Source organism: Zootoca vivipara, chromosome 8, assembly GCF_965207765.1.
Source record: "Zootoca vivipara chromosome 8, rZooViv2.hap1.1, whole genome shotgun sequence".
NCBI classification, from domain to species: domain Eukaryota; kingdom Metazoa; phylum Chordata; class Lepidosauria; order Squamata; family Lacertidae; genus Zootoca; species Zootoca vivipara.
This window is the reverse complement of record NC_142591.1, coordinates 9739790-9759974: the sequence shown is the minus strand read 5'-3', so window position 1 is coordinate 9759974 and position 20185 is coordinate 9739790. Positions and strand designations below refer to the sequence as shown.

Sequence of the window (20185 nt, the reverse complement as noted above, 5' to 3'; positions counted from 1 at the left end):
TAATACAACCACCAGACTTAACATGGACACTGGTACCAGAGCCTGCAATAAACCCAGATGCCAACTTTGCTGCCACATACACCCAGACAACACCATTACTGGCCCCAACAACATCCAACATACCATCTCAGGACTATTTAATTGCTCATCCTCTAACATTGTGTATGCCATCAAATGCCAACAGTGCCCTTCAGCTCTCTATATTGGACAAACAGGCCAAACCCTACGCCAAAGGATAAATGGACATAAATCTGACATCAGGAACCAGAAGACAGAAAAACCAGTAGGAGAACACTTCAATCTCCCAGGACATTCTATACAAGATCTCAAAGTAGCTGTCTTACTACAAAAGAATTTCAGAAATAGACTGGAAAGAGAAGTTGCTGAATTGCAACTTATCACCAAGCTCAAAACCATGGAGGGACCTGGTTTGAACAGAGATATCGGGTTCTTATCTCATTATACATGATAAGCGATCTTCAGCCATCTCAACCCTTGCTTTTTCATGCAAAACCATTTGCAGTCGTTTGCGGTCATCAACAGCTATCAGTCAGTCAATCACCCATTTCCACCACCCTTCTGAGTGATCCCCCCTCCCCATCCCCACCCCTCCCCACCCCTTCTCTACATAAGTGCCTGGAAACTTCCATTTCACTGTATCTGAAGAAGTGTGCATGCACACGAAAGCTCATACCAAAATAAAAACTTAGTTGGTCTTTAAGGTGCTACTGAAGGAATTTTTTTATATATATATATATATATATATATATATAATGGCTATTTAAAAATAGTTCAATGCCCTTGAGAATCTCAAATACGTATATCAGATTAGCTTTTATTGCAAGAACTATGCCCCTCGAAAGTACAAGGGAAATAATTTTATTTGTTTAACAAAAATTATATATTGCTTGATTGTAATAAAATATCTAAGTGATTTATAAGCCCACCTTATTGGACTGTTTTAAAGATTACTGTACAAATATAATGCATACAAAATGCTTTGCAGCTCTGACAAGTTCTTTATAAATACTAGGTGTTATTCTAAACAGTAATTTTGAACACAGGTATTAGAAATGCAGGTGCACTGTTTTGTTGAAAGGTTCTGAGAAACACACTTTAATGTGACTCATTAGCATGACTGCACTTGTGGCCAACCAACATGCTTAAGTCTCTAATTAATGCATGAAGGGGTTAATACCATAGAGTATGCTGTCCTGACAGGCTTAAACTATCTACCTCCCCTCACCTTGGGAGGAACTACATACAGGGGATTCCAAACTAAGGCCCGTGGGCTGGATGTGGCCCAATCGCCTTCTAAATCCGGCCCGCGGACGGTCTGGGAATCAGCATCTTTTTACATGAGTAGAATGTGTCCTATTATTTAAAATGCATCTCTGGGTTATTTGTGGGGCATAGGAATTCGTTCATATTTTTTTTCAAAATATAGTCCGGCCCCCCACAAGGTCTGAGGGAAAGTGGACTGGCCCCCTGCTGGAAAAGTTTGCTGACCCCTGAATCAAGTTTTTGTTCTCCAGTTTACTTGAGAAGCTCAGCATGTGAAGAGGTTTGAGTTGGTTGCTAGCTCAACTGCATGGCTCTCAGCATCCATTCTTGAGTTCCTATACCAATAATTTAGGACCTTTCACAGCTTTGTAACTAAGATGAATATTACTGCCTGAGCAACCTTTTATGAAACACCTGAACCTGACCTTTGAAGACTGTGTAAGTAAACAATTTTTTGAACTTCCCAAATGTGTGGTCTTTTCACTATGCTAGGGGAAGAGGGAAACTTTGGGAAAGGTAATACTATTTCGAGTTCAGACTGAAAGGGTTAAATTATATCTTCACTGCTTCCAAGAGGTGAGAATTTTTCTGTTAACTTCAGTGCCTCATTTCTGCAATTTGTGTGGCTGTAGGTTGCTAGGTTGTTTTATCTGGATTCTTTGGTGTGATGTCACAGATGGAAGTTCCACCCATTGCTCAGAATTCCTCTGCTGCCCCCCCCCCCCACTACTTACTAGGTGAGTGAGGAGGTTCAGTAGCCTGGCTGCTGCTAATATTGAAGAAATTTTTGCTGAAAGGGGGAAAAAGAGGTTGTAAAGATGGCAACGGATGAACCTGAAGGCAGCGTTGAAGAGTGTAAAGACAAGAGGGCAAGGCCCAAGTGGGATAGTAAATTCCAGTACCTTTTAAGCTGTGCTGGATTTGTTGTGGGTCTTGGAAATGTGTGGCGTTTTCCATACTTGTGCCAAACCTATGGAGGAGGTAAGAGAAAATAATGTTACGTGTTTGGGGTATTAAACTGTGTTCCAGACCCCTCTAATCTCTGGATCCAGCAACTGTTAAAATTTAACCAATGTTTCTAATTCTTAGAATAGCCAGGCTAGCCTCCCAGTGAGGTGTTAGCCTGGGTGGTAAGCCATTAAGGGAGATTAAGGGGCTCTATGTTTGATGGCAAAAAAGCCAGGGGTATGAACATTTCTGCAGAGAAATGGTTCTGCAGACGCAGCTGTAAAGGTACTTAAATGCAGGGGCGTAGGAAGATAGGGGTGGTAGGGGCAGGCTGCCCCGAGCGGCGGGCTCCAAGGGGCGCCATCGCGGGCACCCACCACGCCCCCAAAACAAGCGTCACGCCCCTGGAACACGTGTCACGGCCCTCCGGGTGGTGTGCCACGACCTTGGAATGCGTGCCCCGCCCCTCCAGGAGACAAGCCCCGCCCCTCCGGGAGGTGCGCCCTACCCTCAGAACGGGCACCAGCCCCACCCCCGGTGCCAGAGCATGAAGCTCCGCCACTGCTTAAATGTCCCTACTCTCCACTTGATGGCTTCATTTGTGGCAGATGACAGCTAGAAGGAGGAGACTTTCACAGGTGCTGTAAAAGGGAGGGGTCCTTTTTTTTTTGGTTGGAAAACTGCATTACAAAATAAAATACTGTAATAAATAATGCCATTTACATCCTGCTCTTCCTCCTGATTGACAGATTGCTAAGTGCGCAGAGCAAAACAACAACACAGGGACATTGGGGACAATATGTCCCTAATTTTTCTGTTAACTTCAATGCCTCACTGCAACTCTTATGATTTGCATGCAGAGTTTAATAGTATTACTGAATGACTTACAACCCAAGCTTTAAGTCTTGTTGGGATTGTTATCCATTGTTGCTGATTGATTTGGTTTCACTGCATGGATTTAGTGTCTGAGTTATTTACTTTCTCTGACTAAATGGACATGGATTTTTTTTAAAAAATTTTTTTTCTATTGGCAAGAAACATGAAAAACAAATAGTCTTGCCTTTAGGCAACTGTGACAATAAGAGTTCTGTAAATGTTTCTGTGCTTTGACTCTCACCTCTGATACAAGATTTAAAAATGTGTATTATTCCTTATTGAAAAGTCAAGAGATTAGAAACAAGGTATTTGTCCAAGAGTAAGTTTTTTACAGCATCATTCCTAGTTGTAACTTTTTGCAATCTCTTATTCTTCTCAAGGAAAGTAGATAATTTAGACCCGGGGTCTCCAAACTAAGGCCCGGGGGCTGGATGTGGCCCAATCGCCTTCTAAATCCGGCCCGCGGACGGTCCGGGAATCCCCATGTTTTCACAGGAGTAGAATGTGTCCTTTTATTTAAAATGCATCTCGGGATTATTTGTGGGGCCTGCCTGGTGTTTTTACATGAGTAGAATGTGTGCTTTTATTTAAAATGCATCTCTGGGTTATTTGTGGGGCATAGGAATTCGTTCATTTTTTCCCCCAAAATATAGTCCGGCCTCCCACAAGGTGTGAGGGACAGTGGACCGGCCCCCTGCTGAAACAGTTTGCTGACCCCTGATGTAGACCAAGGGAGCTATGAACACCTGAGCTGGCTCTAGCTGATTCCCTCAAAGTTGATTCTCCTTCCCACCCTACATTCCAGAATTTTTTTTTAAAAAAAGAATAAAAATAAGCTAAAATGTAAGTGCAAAAACAGCAGCAAGGAACTCTCAATCAATGAAGCAAAAAAAAATTCATGACTTTAACCTCATCCTCTACAGCCGGTCTAATTTATGCTGTTTAATCCCCACCAATTAGATGCACTTTCAATGCATGCCACAGTAAAAAAAACACAAAACCCCCTCTAACAATCAGTTGTAAATTATTGCATTTTTGCACAGTCCTAAGCAGGAGGACATGATTAGCTCCCTCCACAACACCTCCCTGCCCCTCATATTGTTTACATGGGGGCAGGGGCAGCCCTAATTTGATATCAACATCACAGCTTCCCCAATGGAGGAAGTTAATAATCCTTAGCTGTAGAACCCTTGTCCCTTCATGGAAAAATTCTCAAGAGCCACAACTGGGAGCCATAGCAGTTAAGGTAGTGTCCCCAGGTTTTCTTATCCCCAGTTTATCACCATATGGGAAAAAACCACTCTATCAATTGCTACAGCCTTTTTGCTTTACTTAAAAATTATTTTATGTACAACATACGTACCTAACAGATGCTGCTGGTATGAAGATAATGCTAGTAGAAAGTTAGAGAGCGAGGAGGGCATGTGCAGTGGCATAGTGTGTGGGGGACAAGGGGGCTGTAGCCCTGGGTGCAGAATTCTGAGGGGGCACAACCAGGCACCCCACCCCCCAAGGTATTGACTTCCCCACCCTGGCGAAGGCAGCAAAGTAGTCCAGGCTCATGGAGCACAGGGAGGGGACAAGAGGCATCCCCAGTGTGGCCTAGCCAGGCTGGACATGCCCCTGCATGGGCAGGCAGCTGGCACAGCAAAGCCCCACTTGGCTGGGGGTGTGCTTCGCCAGTTTCGAGGGCTTGCCCACCCTGGGCACTGGCACCCCCACACTATGCCACTGTTTTGAGCTAACTGTACTTGGCTATTGTGTTTCTAGGAGCATTCCTGATTCCATACCTCATCGCGTTTTTCTTGGAAGGCACCCCTATATTTTTTCTTGAATTAGCTATAGGGCAACGCATGAAAAAAGGCAGCATTCAACTCTGGTGGCACATCTCACCTTATCTGGGAGGACTGGGTAGGTTTCTGCAACTGCCTTTACTTGTGATTATACAATCTTCTAATCATTGCTCCTTCCTGGAAACGCATGGACTCCATGAGGCTGTAATAGCAAACTCATTAGTGGTAGGGTAAAGGTAAAGGATCCCTGGACAGTGAAGTCCAGTCAAAGGCGACAATGGGGTTGTGGCGCTCATCTCGCTTTCAGGCCGAGGGAGCTAGGTTTTGTCCGCAAACAGCTTTCTGGGTCAAGTGACCAGCATGACTAACAGCTTCTGGCGCGATGGGACACCGTGACAGAAGCCAGAGTGCACAGAAACACCGTTTACCTTCATGCCATAGTGGTACCTACTTGTACTGGCATGCTTTTGAACTGCTAGGTTGGCAGGAGCAGGGATGGAGCAACGGGACCTCACCGCTGACCTTTGAACCACTGACCTTCTGATCGGCAAGCCCAAGAGACTCAGTGGTTTAGAGCACAGCGCTACCCGCATCCCAGTAGTAGTAAATTCAGGCAGTTGCATGATAAGATGTGGAAGATAAACAGAGCCACTTGGGGGCAACCTGTGTGATTTCACCACCTGAGGCAAAATGGGAACTGCCTCCCCCCCCCCCCCGGCCCGCTGCTCAGTTTGTTAGCACCAACATTTAATTCACAGGGCAATGTTGTTTTCCAGACTACCAAGAGTTCAGGTAGTAATTGGATTTGATCTTTCAATTGTGCGAATCAGACTCTTGCGATATATATGTTAAACAGCAATTTTCTTTGTTCATGCCAAATCTGAGTGTGCTTGTATATCCCACAGGTTACACTTCTCTGATAGTGTGCTTCCTAGTGATTCTCTATTACAATATGCTTTTGGCCTGGATTTTGTGGTATTTTATAAACTCTTTCCGAAACCCGTTACCTTGGAGTTCCTGCCCAACAGATACCAGCAAACCAGGTGAGTTCCCACGTCTCTTGCTTCTTTCTGTTATTAGTATCTGCTTTTGTATGTATCCTTCAACCACTGCATTAAATTGTTTGTCCAACTCTGCCACAGTCAGCAATTGTCAGACCCAGGTGTGTTGACTCTGGCCAGTTATTTGGATAAGCAAGGTCTAGACACAATGCCCTACAGGTGCAAATTTTTCAGTGTAGGCTATGCGCACATTATCAGCTGTGTCTGTGTGCCAGGTTGCATTTGTGCAAACCAGAGACAGGGTGGGGATGTTTGTTCCCAATGTGCATTACTTGCTTCATTTCCCCTCCCGCTTGCAATCCTCCCAATTACCGTTCATGGTGCTATCATCTGTGCATACACTATTACACACCTCAGCTGAACTGCGCATCAAATGTGGCTAAAGTATTCTTTTTGGGTTGAAGCTGGTTTGCTGGAAAACACACAAATAGCAACATTTATCAAGAATCTCCAGGCTGGCTCTACATCTTTGGTAATGTGGTATGTCTATGGATTCAAAATCCACCAGTGGGAGCCACTGGCGGAGGAAGAGGAAGGCGGGGGGAGTGCACCGCCACTGGCAGCGCGATCCCGGTAGGGTGCCATCACGACTGCCCCCCCCCGCCCGTGCTGGGTGCCACACCACGCCCCCAGGACGCGCAACATAGCATAGCTTAGTTTAATAATGGTTTAAAGTGCTGTGTTGATGGGGCCAATAACTTAAAGCAAGTGTGAGGGAACTAGACGCCCTCCAGCTGTTACTGCACTACGACTCCCACGATCCCTGGATATAGGCCATGCTTGCTAGGGCTGATGGGAGGTGTAGTTCAATGACAGCTGGAGGTCCAAAGGTTCCCCACTCCTGGTTTAAAGTTTACTAGTTATGCCAAGCAAGAGCCTCCTGTGCAGAGAGAATTAATGCCTGAAGAAAGGCCCCATTCCTGCCCCTTCCCCTTCATGGAATTGCTTCTAGAGGATGAGGCACATATTCATTCACCTGAGGCTGTGTCTGGTTGCATCCCTAACCCAAATATGTGTAGGGCTAGAGAGTTTTGTTCCAGGCTTGGACTGAGAACTGAGGTGAAGCATCTCCTTTTGATTTCATTCTTTCGGGATTCCCTGTTTGTCAATCAAGAGGAGGCTATTCCCCAAACTAAACAATACCTCAGTCTAGAACTCCAGGAGAGAGGGGTTTATGGTAGGTTCACACTTTCCTTCAAAACAAAACAAAACAAAATATGGAATGGAGTTTTTAAAATGCAGTATACCATCTGCACGTTCTATTGGTGCAGAATGGGAAAGAAGCCCTCTACAACAGAAGGAACTCTTCCTTGCAATCAAATAAATAACATGACATACAGGTTACTCAATATTATTCCAGTGGTGTGTGGAACTTAATGATTCTACAATAGTCTTCCCCAACCTGTTGACTCACAGATGTCTTGGGTTATGACTCAGAATTCCTGACCATTGGCTGTGCTGGCTGGGGCTGATGGAAGTTCTAGTCCAAAACATCTGGATGGCACCCTATTAGGAAAGTCTGTTAGAGCATGGTGCGGATAACACCAACATTGCAGGTTTGATCTCCGTATGGGACGACTAAATTTCCCTGCCTTGCAGGGGGTTGGATTAGATGATCATCAAGATCCTTTCCAACTCTTCTATGATTCTATCTGTTTTGATAATGCCTTTTGTGCTTGTTATTTCAGAACTTATTGAAGAATGTCACAAAAGCACACCTACCAATTATTTCTGGTATAGGTACACTTTAAACATAAGCACAGATATTGGAAACAGTGGCCCTCTTCAGTGGTGGCTGGTTTTATGTTTGGCAGCCTGCTGGTTAATTGTGTTCATTTGTACAGTACGAGGAATTGAATCGACTGGAAAGGTGAGCAGGGATTATTACTGGACACCTGTATTTCACTGACCTGGTCCTTACTGAGGTGGTAAAGCCATCTTTGGACTGCACCACGTGAGACAGCAGGCAACTCACATGAACGAATGTTGTATCATATTTTTTAAAAGGCACCTGCCATTGAAAACTAATGTGTCTGGGAGGGGGCTAGGTTAGAATCCATATGCGGGAGTTTCTTCGGTATGTGTTTGATCATTTTACGGTATTACTTGCCTACAGTCAGAAATGGTACAGTCCAGACAGAAGATAGAATATCTATCTCAAGTGCTCATATACTTCATGGTGTTGCCTTTACCTTTTCCTGACGCTCACTTTTTAATTCTTTGCTTTGCTCTTCCTCTTAGGCAATATATTTCACAGCCACATTTCCTTACCTAATTCTAACAATATTCCTTATTTATGGACTGACTCTCCCAGGAGCCATTCACGGATTAGTCTACTTCATGACTCCTAATGCAAGTATTTATTCAATTGACCCTTGGTGTTCCAGATGATGTACCGAAAGTCTGACTTGGTCTTTTAGAAGTGGCTTTGAACTTTCCTCCATGCTGCTTCTTTGTTTACCACTTAATACTAGCTGGGATCCACACACATTCCGGCAATTGTACTTTGTTAACGCCTTCAGAATATATGAAGAACAGAAACTTGTTTTAAAAGTGCCCTTTTCTAGAATTCACGAATATAGGCAACCCTGGGTCAAATCTTATTTTTTGCCATACAGGGCAGAACTACACTTCATTGTGCAAGCATGGGGTGTCCCAGTTCTGTATTTGACGTGTAATGCTGGGGCAAATGCAGAGAGGAAGAGATGCATTTGCAGAGGAAGCCAGTGGGCTGGTACTTAATCCTCTTTATGCCCACCAGTTATTCCCTACAAATGCTCCCCTTGGCTGCTTTTTGTTTCTCTGTCTGGCAGGGTCCAAGACTGGAAGACGCCCAAGTGAAGGTAAAAGCACCCTAGTGAGCATTTGTAAGGGAGTATCACCAACCATGGAAAGAGTTAAGCGCTCTCTCCTACACACTGATTCTCCCCCTCCCAACAAGCCCCCAGCAGGCAGTTTATGAAACCCTTGTTTGCCGGTATAATGCATTGTTCTGTTCTGAATTTGTTTAATTCAGAAAAAAAACACTAGTTTCCCACTACTTGCCAGGAAGGCCTTTATTAGTAAAATATACACAGGAATTATGAGACTAATATTGTGGTTAGCCCTGAGCTCTCTCTGTCTCTCTCACACACAGCTCAAGAAGATCAAAAATCCACGTGCCTGGCTTGATGCAGCCACCCAGATTTTTTTCTCTCTTTCTTTAGGATTAGGCGGACTCATAGCATATTCAAGCTACAACCCGTCAAAGTAGGTATAATCTTGCAGTTGTGTTAGCTTCCGATCACAATGTGGAGAGGAACTGTTTGATGCAGTCAGATCAAGTTCTATGAGATAGTACCTCAATGATCTCTGGAGAGAAGACTCATTCAGCCCACACTGGAACCCAGGAAAAGCGGCTGGCTCTGTTCGCTTCCTGTTTCCCTGTGTGAGAGTCCCAAAGATGTTCTCTATTGTTCGTTATGCAATGCCAGTGTTGGGCAAATGCCCCAGTACACAGGCTGTCACACACAAACAGTGGTAGGTTGCATACGCATGTCTGCATGTGTCAGGGGACCTCCAGGGGTCAGCAGAGAGCCTAGAGGGCCCAGCGTCTGGGATGCTGACGGCTCAGAGCACCGCTCAGAGGGTTGCGTGGAGCCCGGAGAGCCGGTGCAGGGGGTCAGGGATGCTGTCAACTCAGAACACCACCGGGGCAGGTCCGGCGCGTCAGACCAGAGCGCTGGGAAAGGGGAGGTTTCAGTGGGCAGGGAACCCGATGAGCAGTTGAGCAGCTCAGGAGGGGAAATGTCACTGCCACATCTCCACAGCAGCGTGGGAGGGGGGAAGCGCCGAGAGGAGAGGAGGAGACTTAGGGCACCAAAGATGCTATGCTGGAGGCGATCCTGCCGATCACTTCCAGAATCTGACTTGGACTGAACGGTCATGGACATTTTTGCCCCGTCTTTTACGTATGTGTATAATAAATCTCTGTAAATACACAGCAACGGAGTTTGGAGTCTTTGCATGTGGAAGGCTAAACCAGCACCCTTACAGCATGTGAAGATTTCCACATCATCTGCAGGAAGGATAGGAGTGAATTTTTTTTCATTTCATTTTATGCCGGCTTACAACATGACAAGATTTACACAATTACAAAAGTCACAAACAATAAATAAACCACATCAAAAAAATACACAACCAAATGGAAAACAATTTCCACATAAATCAAAATCTAAAGCTAAGAATACAGCATTATTATCACAGCTTAAAATGACATAGGTAAAAAATAACAGCAATTTAAACAAAAACAAAACGGAGCCCTCTCTGCCCAGCAGCAGTCTTTTATAGAACCCATCGGGCCCCGCCCTCGGCTAGGTGGTGAGTGGCAGGACTGGGGCCCTCAGGAATGTGGAAGTGGGAAAAAAGAAATGGGAGTGCCTGATCACCTCATCTGTCTCCTGAGAAATCTCTATGTGGGACAAGAAGCTACAGTTAGAACTGGATATGGAATAACCGATTGGTTCAAAACTGGGAAAGAAGTACGACAAGGCTGTATATTGTCTCCCTGCTTATTTAACTTATATGTAGAATTCATCATGCGAAAGGCTGGACTGGATGAATCCCAAGCCAGAATTAAGATTGCTGGAAGAAATATCAACAACTTCAGATATGCTGATGACACAACCTTGATGGCAGAAAGTGAGGAGGAATTAAAGAACCTTTTAATGAGGGTGAAAGAGGAGAGCGCAAAATATGGTCTGAAGCTCAACATAAAAAAACTAAGATCATGGCCACTGGTCCCATCACCTCCTGGTAAATAGAAGGGGAAGAAATGGAGGCAATGAGAGATTTTACTTTTTTGGGTTCCATGATCACTGCAGATGGTGACAGCAGTCGCAAAATTAAAAGACGCCTGCTGTTTGGGAGAAAAGCAATGACAAACCTAGACAGCATCTTAAAAAGCAGAGACACCACCTTGCTGACAAAGTTCCGAGCTATGGTTTTCCCAATAGTGATGTATGGAAGCGAGAGCTGGACCGTAAAGAAGGCTGATCGCCAAAGAATTGATGCTTTTTAATTATGGTGCTGGAGGGGACTCTTGAGAGTCCCATGGACTGCGAGAAGATCAAACATATCCATTCTGAAGGAAATCAGCCCTGAGTGCTCACTGGAAGGACAGATCCTGAAGCTGAGACTCCAATACTTTGGCCACCTCATGAGAAGAGAAGACTCCATGGAAAAGACCCTGATGTTGGGAAAGATGGAGGGCAGAAGGAGAAGGGGACGACAGAGGACAAGATGGTTGAACAGTGTTCTCGGAGCTACCAGCATGAGTCTGACCAAACTGCAGGAGGCAGTGGAAGACAGGAGTGCCTGGCGTGCTCTGGTCCATGGGGTCATGAAGAGTTGGACACGACTAAATGACTAAACAACAACAACAACAACAACAACAACAACAACAACAACAACAACAACAACAACAACAACACTGAAGTCAGCTGCAGAACCCAGACTTGAGAGTTTTTATTTTTGATCAGAAGACAAGTGATTGAGCTGCATGTTCTCAATATTGCTTTACTCCATAAAGTTCCTGTGAGTATAAAACAGCATCATGTCATCTGTCTACCATTGCTCTCCCCCCCCCCCCCCGGTTCTGGAATTGAAAATATTTAGTGAAAAGTAGATTACAGGTACTTCAAATAAAATATAAAATGTATAATATTAGAATTTATAGAATCTGTGCTGTCCTTTGTAACATTTAATCAGGTTGTTTTGTACTTGTTTTTCCTAGTAATGACTGTGAACTGGATGCTGTCATGATAGCATCAATAAACTCTCTGACGTCTTTGTTTGCGTCAATCCCAATTTTTTCGATTCTGGGGTACAAAGCAAAAATGGCCCATGAAGAATGCTTGGCAAGGTGAGCCATTCACGTTTCACAGTTAGGAACCAATTTAAGGTGTCGGTCCAAGCCTTCTGTTCACAATTTTTGTTTTTCATTGTCTAGAATTTTTTAAACCACTTTAGGGGACCCCAGAGGGCAGAATTAAAATAAGATTGCAGCATAGAACGCAAAGTATATAATCCTGCATGTTCCATGTGCATATTCATTAATTCAGGTATACAGGCAACTCCCTTTTTGTGTGGAGGTTGTGTTCCGGGTCAGTCGTTGTGCATAAACCTGTTCTGCCCCTGGCCTGCCCCTATTCAAAGCAAATTGCTGTTGTTTTTGTTAGGGACTGTGGCAATGCAAATAATTTGTATCATTCCTGATTTTACCGACAGAAATGTTAAATACATCACCAAGGTATTCAGGAACGACAACATCACTGTAGACAGTGGCGTATTTTGGCTCAGTTACTTGAACGGAACAGATATCAATAAACTTGCAGCTCTCAACCAGACAAATTGTGATCTCCAGCATTTCCTTGATCAGGTAGCGTACATTACAAAAAGACCCAGTCGTGAAAGTACAGTATGCACTGTTTTTGTGGTCACTGAAATAAGCCACTTGCTGGGGCTATTGCCACAGACACGGCATTAATTTTTGATGGCATTCATATGCTGTTTTTCTGCCAAGCTACCCATTTACAGGAAATGCTACTAAATGGTACATCTGAAGAAGTGTGCATGCACACGAAAGCTCATGCCAAAATAAAAACTTAGTTAGTCTTTAAGGTGCTACTGAAGGAATATTTTTATTTTGTTTCTGGTACAAAATATGGTAGTCTCAGACTTCAGCACCTTATGCACGATTTTGAGCTGGGTTTTTGCTGAATAGGATCTGAATGGTTAGGGCTCATCCAGAGCTTTTGCGGTTTTCGCCATGACAGGTAGTGCATTTAGTAGGGACCAGTAGGGTGGCAAAAGTGCGGCTAGGTTGCCCCCCCAGCTTCCCAACAGTGCACATCATCATTGCTTATGGGGGAGGACAAGACAGTGGGGAGCTTGGCAAGGGTGGCTGCTGTGGAAGAGCCAGCCCGCTGCTCCTGTTGCAGCACTTGCACCATGCCAGCCTCCCTGCTGCCTTGCTCCTCTCCTTCACAGCGGCCTGTGGTATTTTGGGTGCCAGGCAAGCAATGCAACCTCACCTGAGAGGAAGTGATGACAGACAACACTGACATTGCTTCCTTCTCTGGAATGGGTCTGGTCACATTCTATGAAGGCTTCTGCAGCTTCCACTGCATTTTTCTGTAGAGTTTCTCTGCTGGACCTCTGCCATGCTGCAAGGTGGTCACAGACCTGGCTCTTCAGCTACCATTGATGGGATGGCCTAGGCAGGAAATTTTTTCAGAAGTGTTGTGTTTAGCTCTTTGGCTTCATACAAGCTGCTCTGTCTCTGGTAAACTAACTTGTTACTCTACCCATATGTATGAGTGCACAGAGACCACAAGTTGTTTGCCTGGTTATCTCCGAAGAAACACAATTTACCCCCCCCACACACACACACTATGCTTGCACATAGAAGAAGGGGCTCAGGGTACCCACCAAAACTCTTGTCCATCTTGTGAAGTTTTCCCTTAAAGTTCTGCAGAGAGACACAGAAACCATACCTGTGTCTGTACGTGTGAACACTAAAAGAACCACAGAAAGCAACCTGTGAGCTTAGGTGGCTGCTTTTATTATTATTTTATTATATTTTCTTCACCCTTAGCTCCCAGGGCAAGTGACAACAATTTAAAATGCAACACTAAAATCAGATTACAGCAACTTAATACCACTAAAATATTTTGACTCCTAAAAATGCATATCTCAGGTGTCGAAGGTCAAGGTCAAGAGGGTTTGTTGTTTTCCCCACCCACCCCAATAAGAACATGCCATCGATAATGACTGTGTCTTATTCCAGATGATGGCTAAATGTTAATACAGCATTTTGCCTCTTCATTAGAATAAATGACATTTAAAAATCAATCTGACGGATTTTACCATTATTTGTGAATTTTGCAGAGTGTTTCTGGAACCGGCTTGTCCTTTATTGTGTTCACTGAAATCATGCTTAAGATGCCTGGAACGAACATTTGGGGGATTCTGTTTTTTTTCATGCTGTTCAATCTTGGTATATCTTCCATGTTTGGACTTGTTCAAAGTGTCTTGACGCCTCTCACAGAATCTCATATTGTGTCTAGATACATACGCAAGGAGGTTGTATGCGGTAAGACATCTTCAGTTACTTTTCTTGTTGATAACCATGCTCAAGATTAATATGGCTTTACTCGGTTCAAAGTGCTTCTCACACATTTCAATCATAAACAACAGCAGCTTAGCATTATCTCTGAATTGCAGATGGGAGCTGAGATAGGGTTTGCGGGCGAGACAGTATTTCGATGGGGAATATCCTGGCTCATTGCTCATTCTCTTAGCTGCTACTGTTGTTTTAAGATATGTTCCTTCCAGATTCATTAACCTCCCCAGGGAGGTTTGGCTGGTGCCTTCATTATACATCATTTGGCATCAGGCCAAAAAAAGTTCCTCTTCAACCAGACCTTGGGCTAATTCTATGGCCTTTTAAATGGGTTTGTGGGAGCGCAGGTTATTGTTTCGTTATAGTTTTATTTATTTTGTTCTTTTATCCTGTATTTTTTCATCTTGTGAACTGCCCTGAGATCTCCAAAGGGTATATAAATTAATAAACAGTAATAACAACAATAACAATAATCTGGTAAGCAGAAACTGTATAGTCTTAATGATGCCACATTGCACCCATTAACCGTTAAGGATAGGAGAGTGGCAGAACTTGGGTGTTTGGGAAGAACAGAACAGACCTATTGGGATTGATTATAAATGCACATGTAAACACCAATGGTTAGGTTTTCTTTTATTTCATTTGTGTTAATTGACTAATGAATGTTGTTGTCTTTAGGTTTAATATGCCTTACTGCCTTTCTGCTGGGCTTGGTTTTTACTCTGAGATCAGGAAGCTACTGGCTTGAGATGGTTGACTCCTATGTGGCGACCTTGCCTTTGCTCATCATTGCTTTATTTGAAGTGGTCGGTATTGTATTTATTTATGGAATGAAAAGGTATGGCTATGTTTCTTCCCATATGTATCTGTATAAGCCCTTAGGTGCACAAGCAAGTCAAGGCAGATGAACACGTGAGGCTGTATTCATAACTAAGCATTTCTAATAAGAAATGAACACACTATGGAGAAGGCTAGACGGTTCAACAGAACTAGTGATTCAGCATAACCCAGTAAAACTTAGCTGCAGATTCGTTTAGACAGATTCTGGAATGCCTGAAAATTCTCAGCAAAATTAGCCTAATCCACCTACAGGATTTCATAGTGATGGAGGCCTTGCACCCCACCCCCAGCCTGCTCCCCCACTTACGTGGAAACTACCTCTGATGCTTCAAGAGGGTTTACAAGGTAAACTGGTGTCTAATCTGGACTGCTTCAGACTGCTTTCGTGGGCATGGTTTCAAAACTGAGAGGTTATGTCTAATATGAGGGGCATTCAGTCTGAAGAGGTACAGTCACCAACAGCCATTGCTATTTGAAGTGGTACAGCCCAGGACACAGGTTTATTAGTGAAAACTCCAATTTCTGCAAGCTTTAAATGGCAGTCAGAAACCGGCACCCCTCATCAGTGGATCATGAGAACCAAGGCCATTGATAAGCTGGTGAGGTGTGACACTTTCATTTCCCTCCTTTATCCTGAGAAAACAGTATTCTATAATAATAATAATAATAATAATAATAATAATAATAATAATAATTAATAATAATAATATAATTTATTTTTTATACCCCGCCCATCTGACTGGGTTTCCCCAGCCACTCTGGGCGGCTTCCAACAGAAATATTAGAATACACTAATTTCTTAAAGATTAAAAGCTTCGCTAAACACGGCTTGCCTTCAGGTGTCCTCTAAAAGTCTGGTAGTTGTTTTTCTCTTTGGCATTTGGTGGGAAGGCGTTCCACAGGGCGGGTGCCACTACCGAGAAGGCCCTCTGCCTAGTTCCCTGTAACCTGGCTTCTCACAGCGAGGGAACCACCAGAAGGCCCTCGGCACTGGACCTCAGTGTCTCGTCAGAGCGATGGAGGTGAAGACGCTCCTTCAGGGATAATGGGCCAAGGCCATTTAGGGCTTTAAAGGTCAGCACCAACACTTTGAATTGTGCTCGGAAACGTACTGGGAGCCAATGCAGGTCTTTCAAGACCGGTGTTATGTGGTCTTGGCGGCTGCTCCCAGTCACCAGTCTAAGCAACAAACCTTTATTTAGTCTACTTATTTATTAAAGCATTTCTGTACAGCCAAATAAAACACTGGGGTGATGAATATTAACATAAAATACAACTGTAAGCAGTACAAATAATTATGGAAGTAGCTAGCTAATCAAAACCTTAAAGAGCAATGAAGGCCTGATGGCATAATAAGATCTTTAAGAGAAGCAGGAAAGTCAAAAGTGAGGTTGTCTGCCTGATCTCTTACTGGCCTAGGTGCAGCAAGAGATACCTGGTTATTGTATTTGAAGTATAATCCCATGTCCGTCTGCTCAGAAATAAATTCCATTGCATTCAGTGGGAATAAGATCCCAGCTAAGGTTTGCAGCCTTAGGCATAAATTGGCGATATACACCCCACAATTTGCAATAGGATAAAGGTTTCCTATCTGTTGTGTTTAATTCATTTATGCAAACGATCATTTGATTGGGGGTGGGGGTGGGGGAAGCTGCTGTCAGAGAGGATAGATCTATATTTGAGGTAGTCCTTGATTTCAAAATCCCTCTGGTTTAAAAGATGAAGAACTCTAGGCAGGGGGAGCAGAGGCTTCAAAGTTTCCCACCAGCAGTTAAAACCTGGAAAGGAGACGGAACAGGCTAGCTGGTCAGTCTTCCCCACTATGGAGACATGTAATTCATTTCTATTTCAGTGACAGAAATCACTGGTTTCTAAATTAGAACATAAACATTTTACACAAGCCTGAATCCTCTTTTGTTTGCATTTCCCTCTTTTGAGTGATGCTTATGTAGCTGCTCTACTTGTTCCTGCATTCATCAAGTGATGAGCATGCATGCGGTCAGAGGAGAAACAGAAGTTTAACTGGCTTCATTTTTAATAAGGTTACATGCAAGTGAATTCTCCACAGATCCCTCACTAAATATATCCATTTCATTAACAGAATCAGTGCAGATGTGGAAGATATGACAGGAAGACCACTAAACTGTTATTGGAAGGCAACGTGGCAATTTTTCTCTCCAGGGATAATGTTCATGATTTTTGTGTCCTATGTACTTCTTGAGGCACCTTCAAGCTACAATACGTGGAATCCTAATTATGTAAGTTGCCTTTATACAAGTAATTACTAGTCTGTCCCTAATTTGCATGCATGGGGGGGATTGAGCTCTCATTCCAATCTTGTAGTTATGAACTCCTGAATTGATGATGATGATGATGATGATGATGATGATAATAATTTATTATTACGGCTTGAGACCAGCTTGTGAAACACAAAAGGGACTACAATCCCAAAAGCAAAACAAACATTTAAAACAATGGATTTAAAGTTTTAAAATGTGATAGGTGTATAAACACATAAAAACTTTAAGATAATTGGTAAAGTTGCTCTGTTTAAGCACAGAATTCCTCTCTAATGGTTTGGCTTTACCTGCAACCTCTTCCACTGTCTCCCAAGACAAATGGATGCCAACAATGGAACTCAAGGTCGCATCCATGTGGTTCCTAGCTAGTCAACTATGCAGACACTGAGGAGTCCCAGACACAACACGCAGAGGATTGCCACTAGCACAATGGGACTTTCTTCCCCTCTCCTTCTCCCATGGCATCCCAAAATTTGCTTGGGGTTCACAAGGGGAGGAGAGGAGGAGAACATCCCATCATGTGAGGAGACATCCTTGTGCTGATAAAGCCATAGTTTAGCCCTACACTGCATGCAACTCATGAGTCTTTCCTTTCCCTTTTAGAACATTGCCAACTTTTGCTTAGCTCTCACTTTGAAGTATTAACCAACTATAATTCCTGTCCTCACTTACCTGGGAGCAATCCCCATTTAACCTGATGGGATTTACTTCTGAGTAAACCCATAGTGATGTTTAGTGTGGCCTTCATGAAATACATTCGTTTCTCCCAAAGGTAAATTTTCCTGCAAAAGAATCAAAAAAGTACCCTACCTGGGCTGTCACCATCTCTATCATGCTGGAAAGTGTACCATGTTTGATGATCCCTTTTGGAGCCATTTACCAACTTTGGAGAATCGTACTGAAAAAGAAACAGCTACAAATAACACATCCAGACACCAGCACTGGTAGCACCTGATCTTAACTTTTGTTTCGGCGATCTGGTCACCCTTGTTTCCCCCCATCCTATCCTGACCAATAAAAACCGCCACATATGTATCCTCAAATTAAAGGTGTTCAATCAGTAAGAATGTAAGGATTTTTATGTAACACTGCAACGGGGCGGGCAGCATTTGACTTCACTCTCCAAGATGTCTGGCTCAAGGTCAGCAACCACACTACCTGGGGTGTACGAGACCTCCATATCTTTCTGGTATAATTCCTCTGTGTATTCTTGCCACCTCTTCTTGATGTCTTCTGCTTCTGTTAGGTCCTTACCACTTTTGTCCTTTATTATGGTAATCTTTGTACGAAATTTTCCTTTCATATCTCCAGTTTTCTTGAACAGATCTCTGGTTTTCCCCATTCTATTGTTTCCCTCTATTTCTTTGCATTGCTCGTTTAAGAAGGCCCTCTTGTCTCTCCTTGCTATTTTTTGGTAATCTGCATTCAGTTTCCTGTATCTTTCACTATCTCACTCGAATTTTGCTTGCCTCCTCTCCCCCGCTATTTGTAAGGCCTCGTTGGACAGCCATTTTGCTTTCTTGCATTTCCTTTTCCTTGGGATGGTTTTCATTGCTGCCTCCTGTATAATGTTACGAGCCTCCATCCATAGTTCTTCAGGCACTCTGTCCACCAAATCTAAATCCTTAAACCTGTTCCTCACTTCCACTGTGTATTCATAAGGGATTTGATTTAGATTGTATCTTACTGGCCAAGTGTTTTTTCCTACTTTCTTCAGTTTAAGCTGGAATTTTGCTATAAGAAGCTGATGATCTGAGCCACAGTCAGCTCCAGGTCTTGTTTTTGCCGACTGTATAGAGCTTCTCCATCTTTGGCTGCAGAGAATATAATCAATCTGATTTCGATGCTGCCCATTTATAAGCCCACCTTATTGATTTATAAGCCCACCTTATTGGACTGTTTTAAGGATTACAAATATAATGCATACAAAATGCTTTGCAGCTCTGACAAGTTCTTTATAAATACTCGGTGCTATTCTAAACAGTAATTTTGAACACATGTATTAGAAATGCAGGTGCACTGTTTTGTTGAAAGGTTTTGAGAAACACACTTTAATGTGACTCATTAGTATGACTGCACTTTGCTTGTGGCAGAAGACTCCTTTGCATGCTAAGGGGGCAAGCCAAACACAAGGCAGCCACCTAACAGGGTTTTCTGGAAGGAGGGCAGTCAGGGCAATCTCTGTGCCAGTTGGATGTAGCAATTGGGCTCACATCAGGCCTGGTGCTATCACAGGACACTCGAGGGACCAGGTTGGCCTTCCCTCCATTTGGGGGCTTTCTGCTGAGTGTTGTTGCTGTTGCTGGGCATTCTGCCAACAGTACTTTGCCCATCACCCAATCTAGTGAGCAGAAGGGGACACTTTGCACCAGCAGTGACACTTGTGAAACTCTGTTGGTGGCAGCTGGCTGGTGTAGCTGTCAGAGCCAAATGGAGAGACAACTATGGGGCAAGGGAGGAGGATTGGGTTCCCTACAAACCCACATGTAACACACAAGGCTCCTCTTATTGCCTGTATGGCAATACATGCATCTATCTCTTGATAGATAGATAGAACAACAGCTTGTCGGTGTTACGAGGCAGGCAAATCTTGGCAAACTCTTGCTTCTTCTTAGGACAGATATTCTCAACCATTTTCACAACGCATTCTTTAAATTCACCCTCAGCAAAAGATTTGCAATTTTTGGCAATTCACGCTTGAATAAAGATGGCAAGTGCAGGTTCTCCTCAGTTGCAGCAAAGATGAATTGCCTGCCCTTGTGGCTGTGTGGTGAAGACGCAGCACAGGGAGAAGGAATGCACCAAATTCCACAATGTCCAAGAGATTGTGAGAACGCAGACTGAGGACGTGCAGCCCCATGGCGTTGAAACATCCAGAGATCCCAGGGGTCCTGAGCAGCGCTCGGGGATTCACTGGGG

The 20185-nt window shown here is 43.7% G+C and overlaps 2 protein-coding genes across 3 annotated transcripts in view; one reads left to right on the top strand and one right to left on the bottom strand.

Moving 5' to 3' along the window:
- TERT (telomerase reverse transcriptase) overlaps positions 1 to 20185 on the bottom strand; it is a 71677-nt gene that overhangs the window by 2200 nt on the left and 49292 nt on the right. The window lies entirely within an intron of this gene.
- LOC118090405 (sodium-dependent neutral amino acid transporter B(0)AT3-like) lies at positions 796 to 18221 on the top strand. 2 transcript variants are annotated; one of them, XM_088676204.1, is made up of 12 exons: positions 796 to 2021; positions 4879 to 5019; positions 5807 to 5944; positions 7651 to 7832; positions 8204 to 8314; positions 9099 to 9211; positions 11736 to 11864; positions 12230 to 12380; positions 13892 to 14096; positions 14805 to 14964; positions 17068 to 17224; positions 18039 to 18221. In XM_088676204.1, exons 1-12 carry the CDS (start codon positions 1952 to 1954, stop codon positions 18219 to 18221), a joined length of 1740 nt encoding a protein of 579 aa, XP_088532330.1. In that variant the 5' UTR covers positions 796 to 1951. The 2 variants fall into 2 exon arrangements, with proteins under 2 accessions (XP_088532330.1, XP_088532329.1); XM_088676203.1 differs by having other exon boundaries at positions 796 to 2265.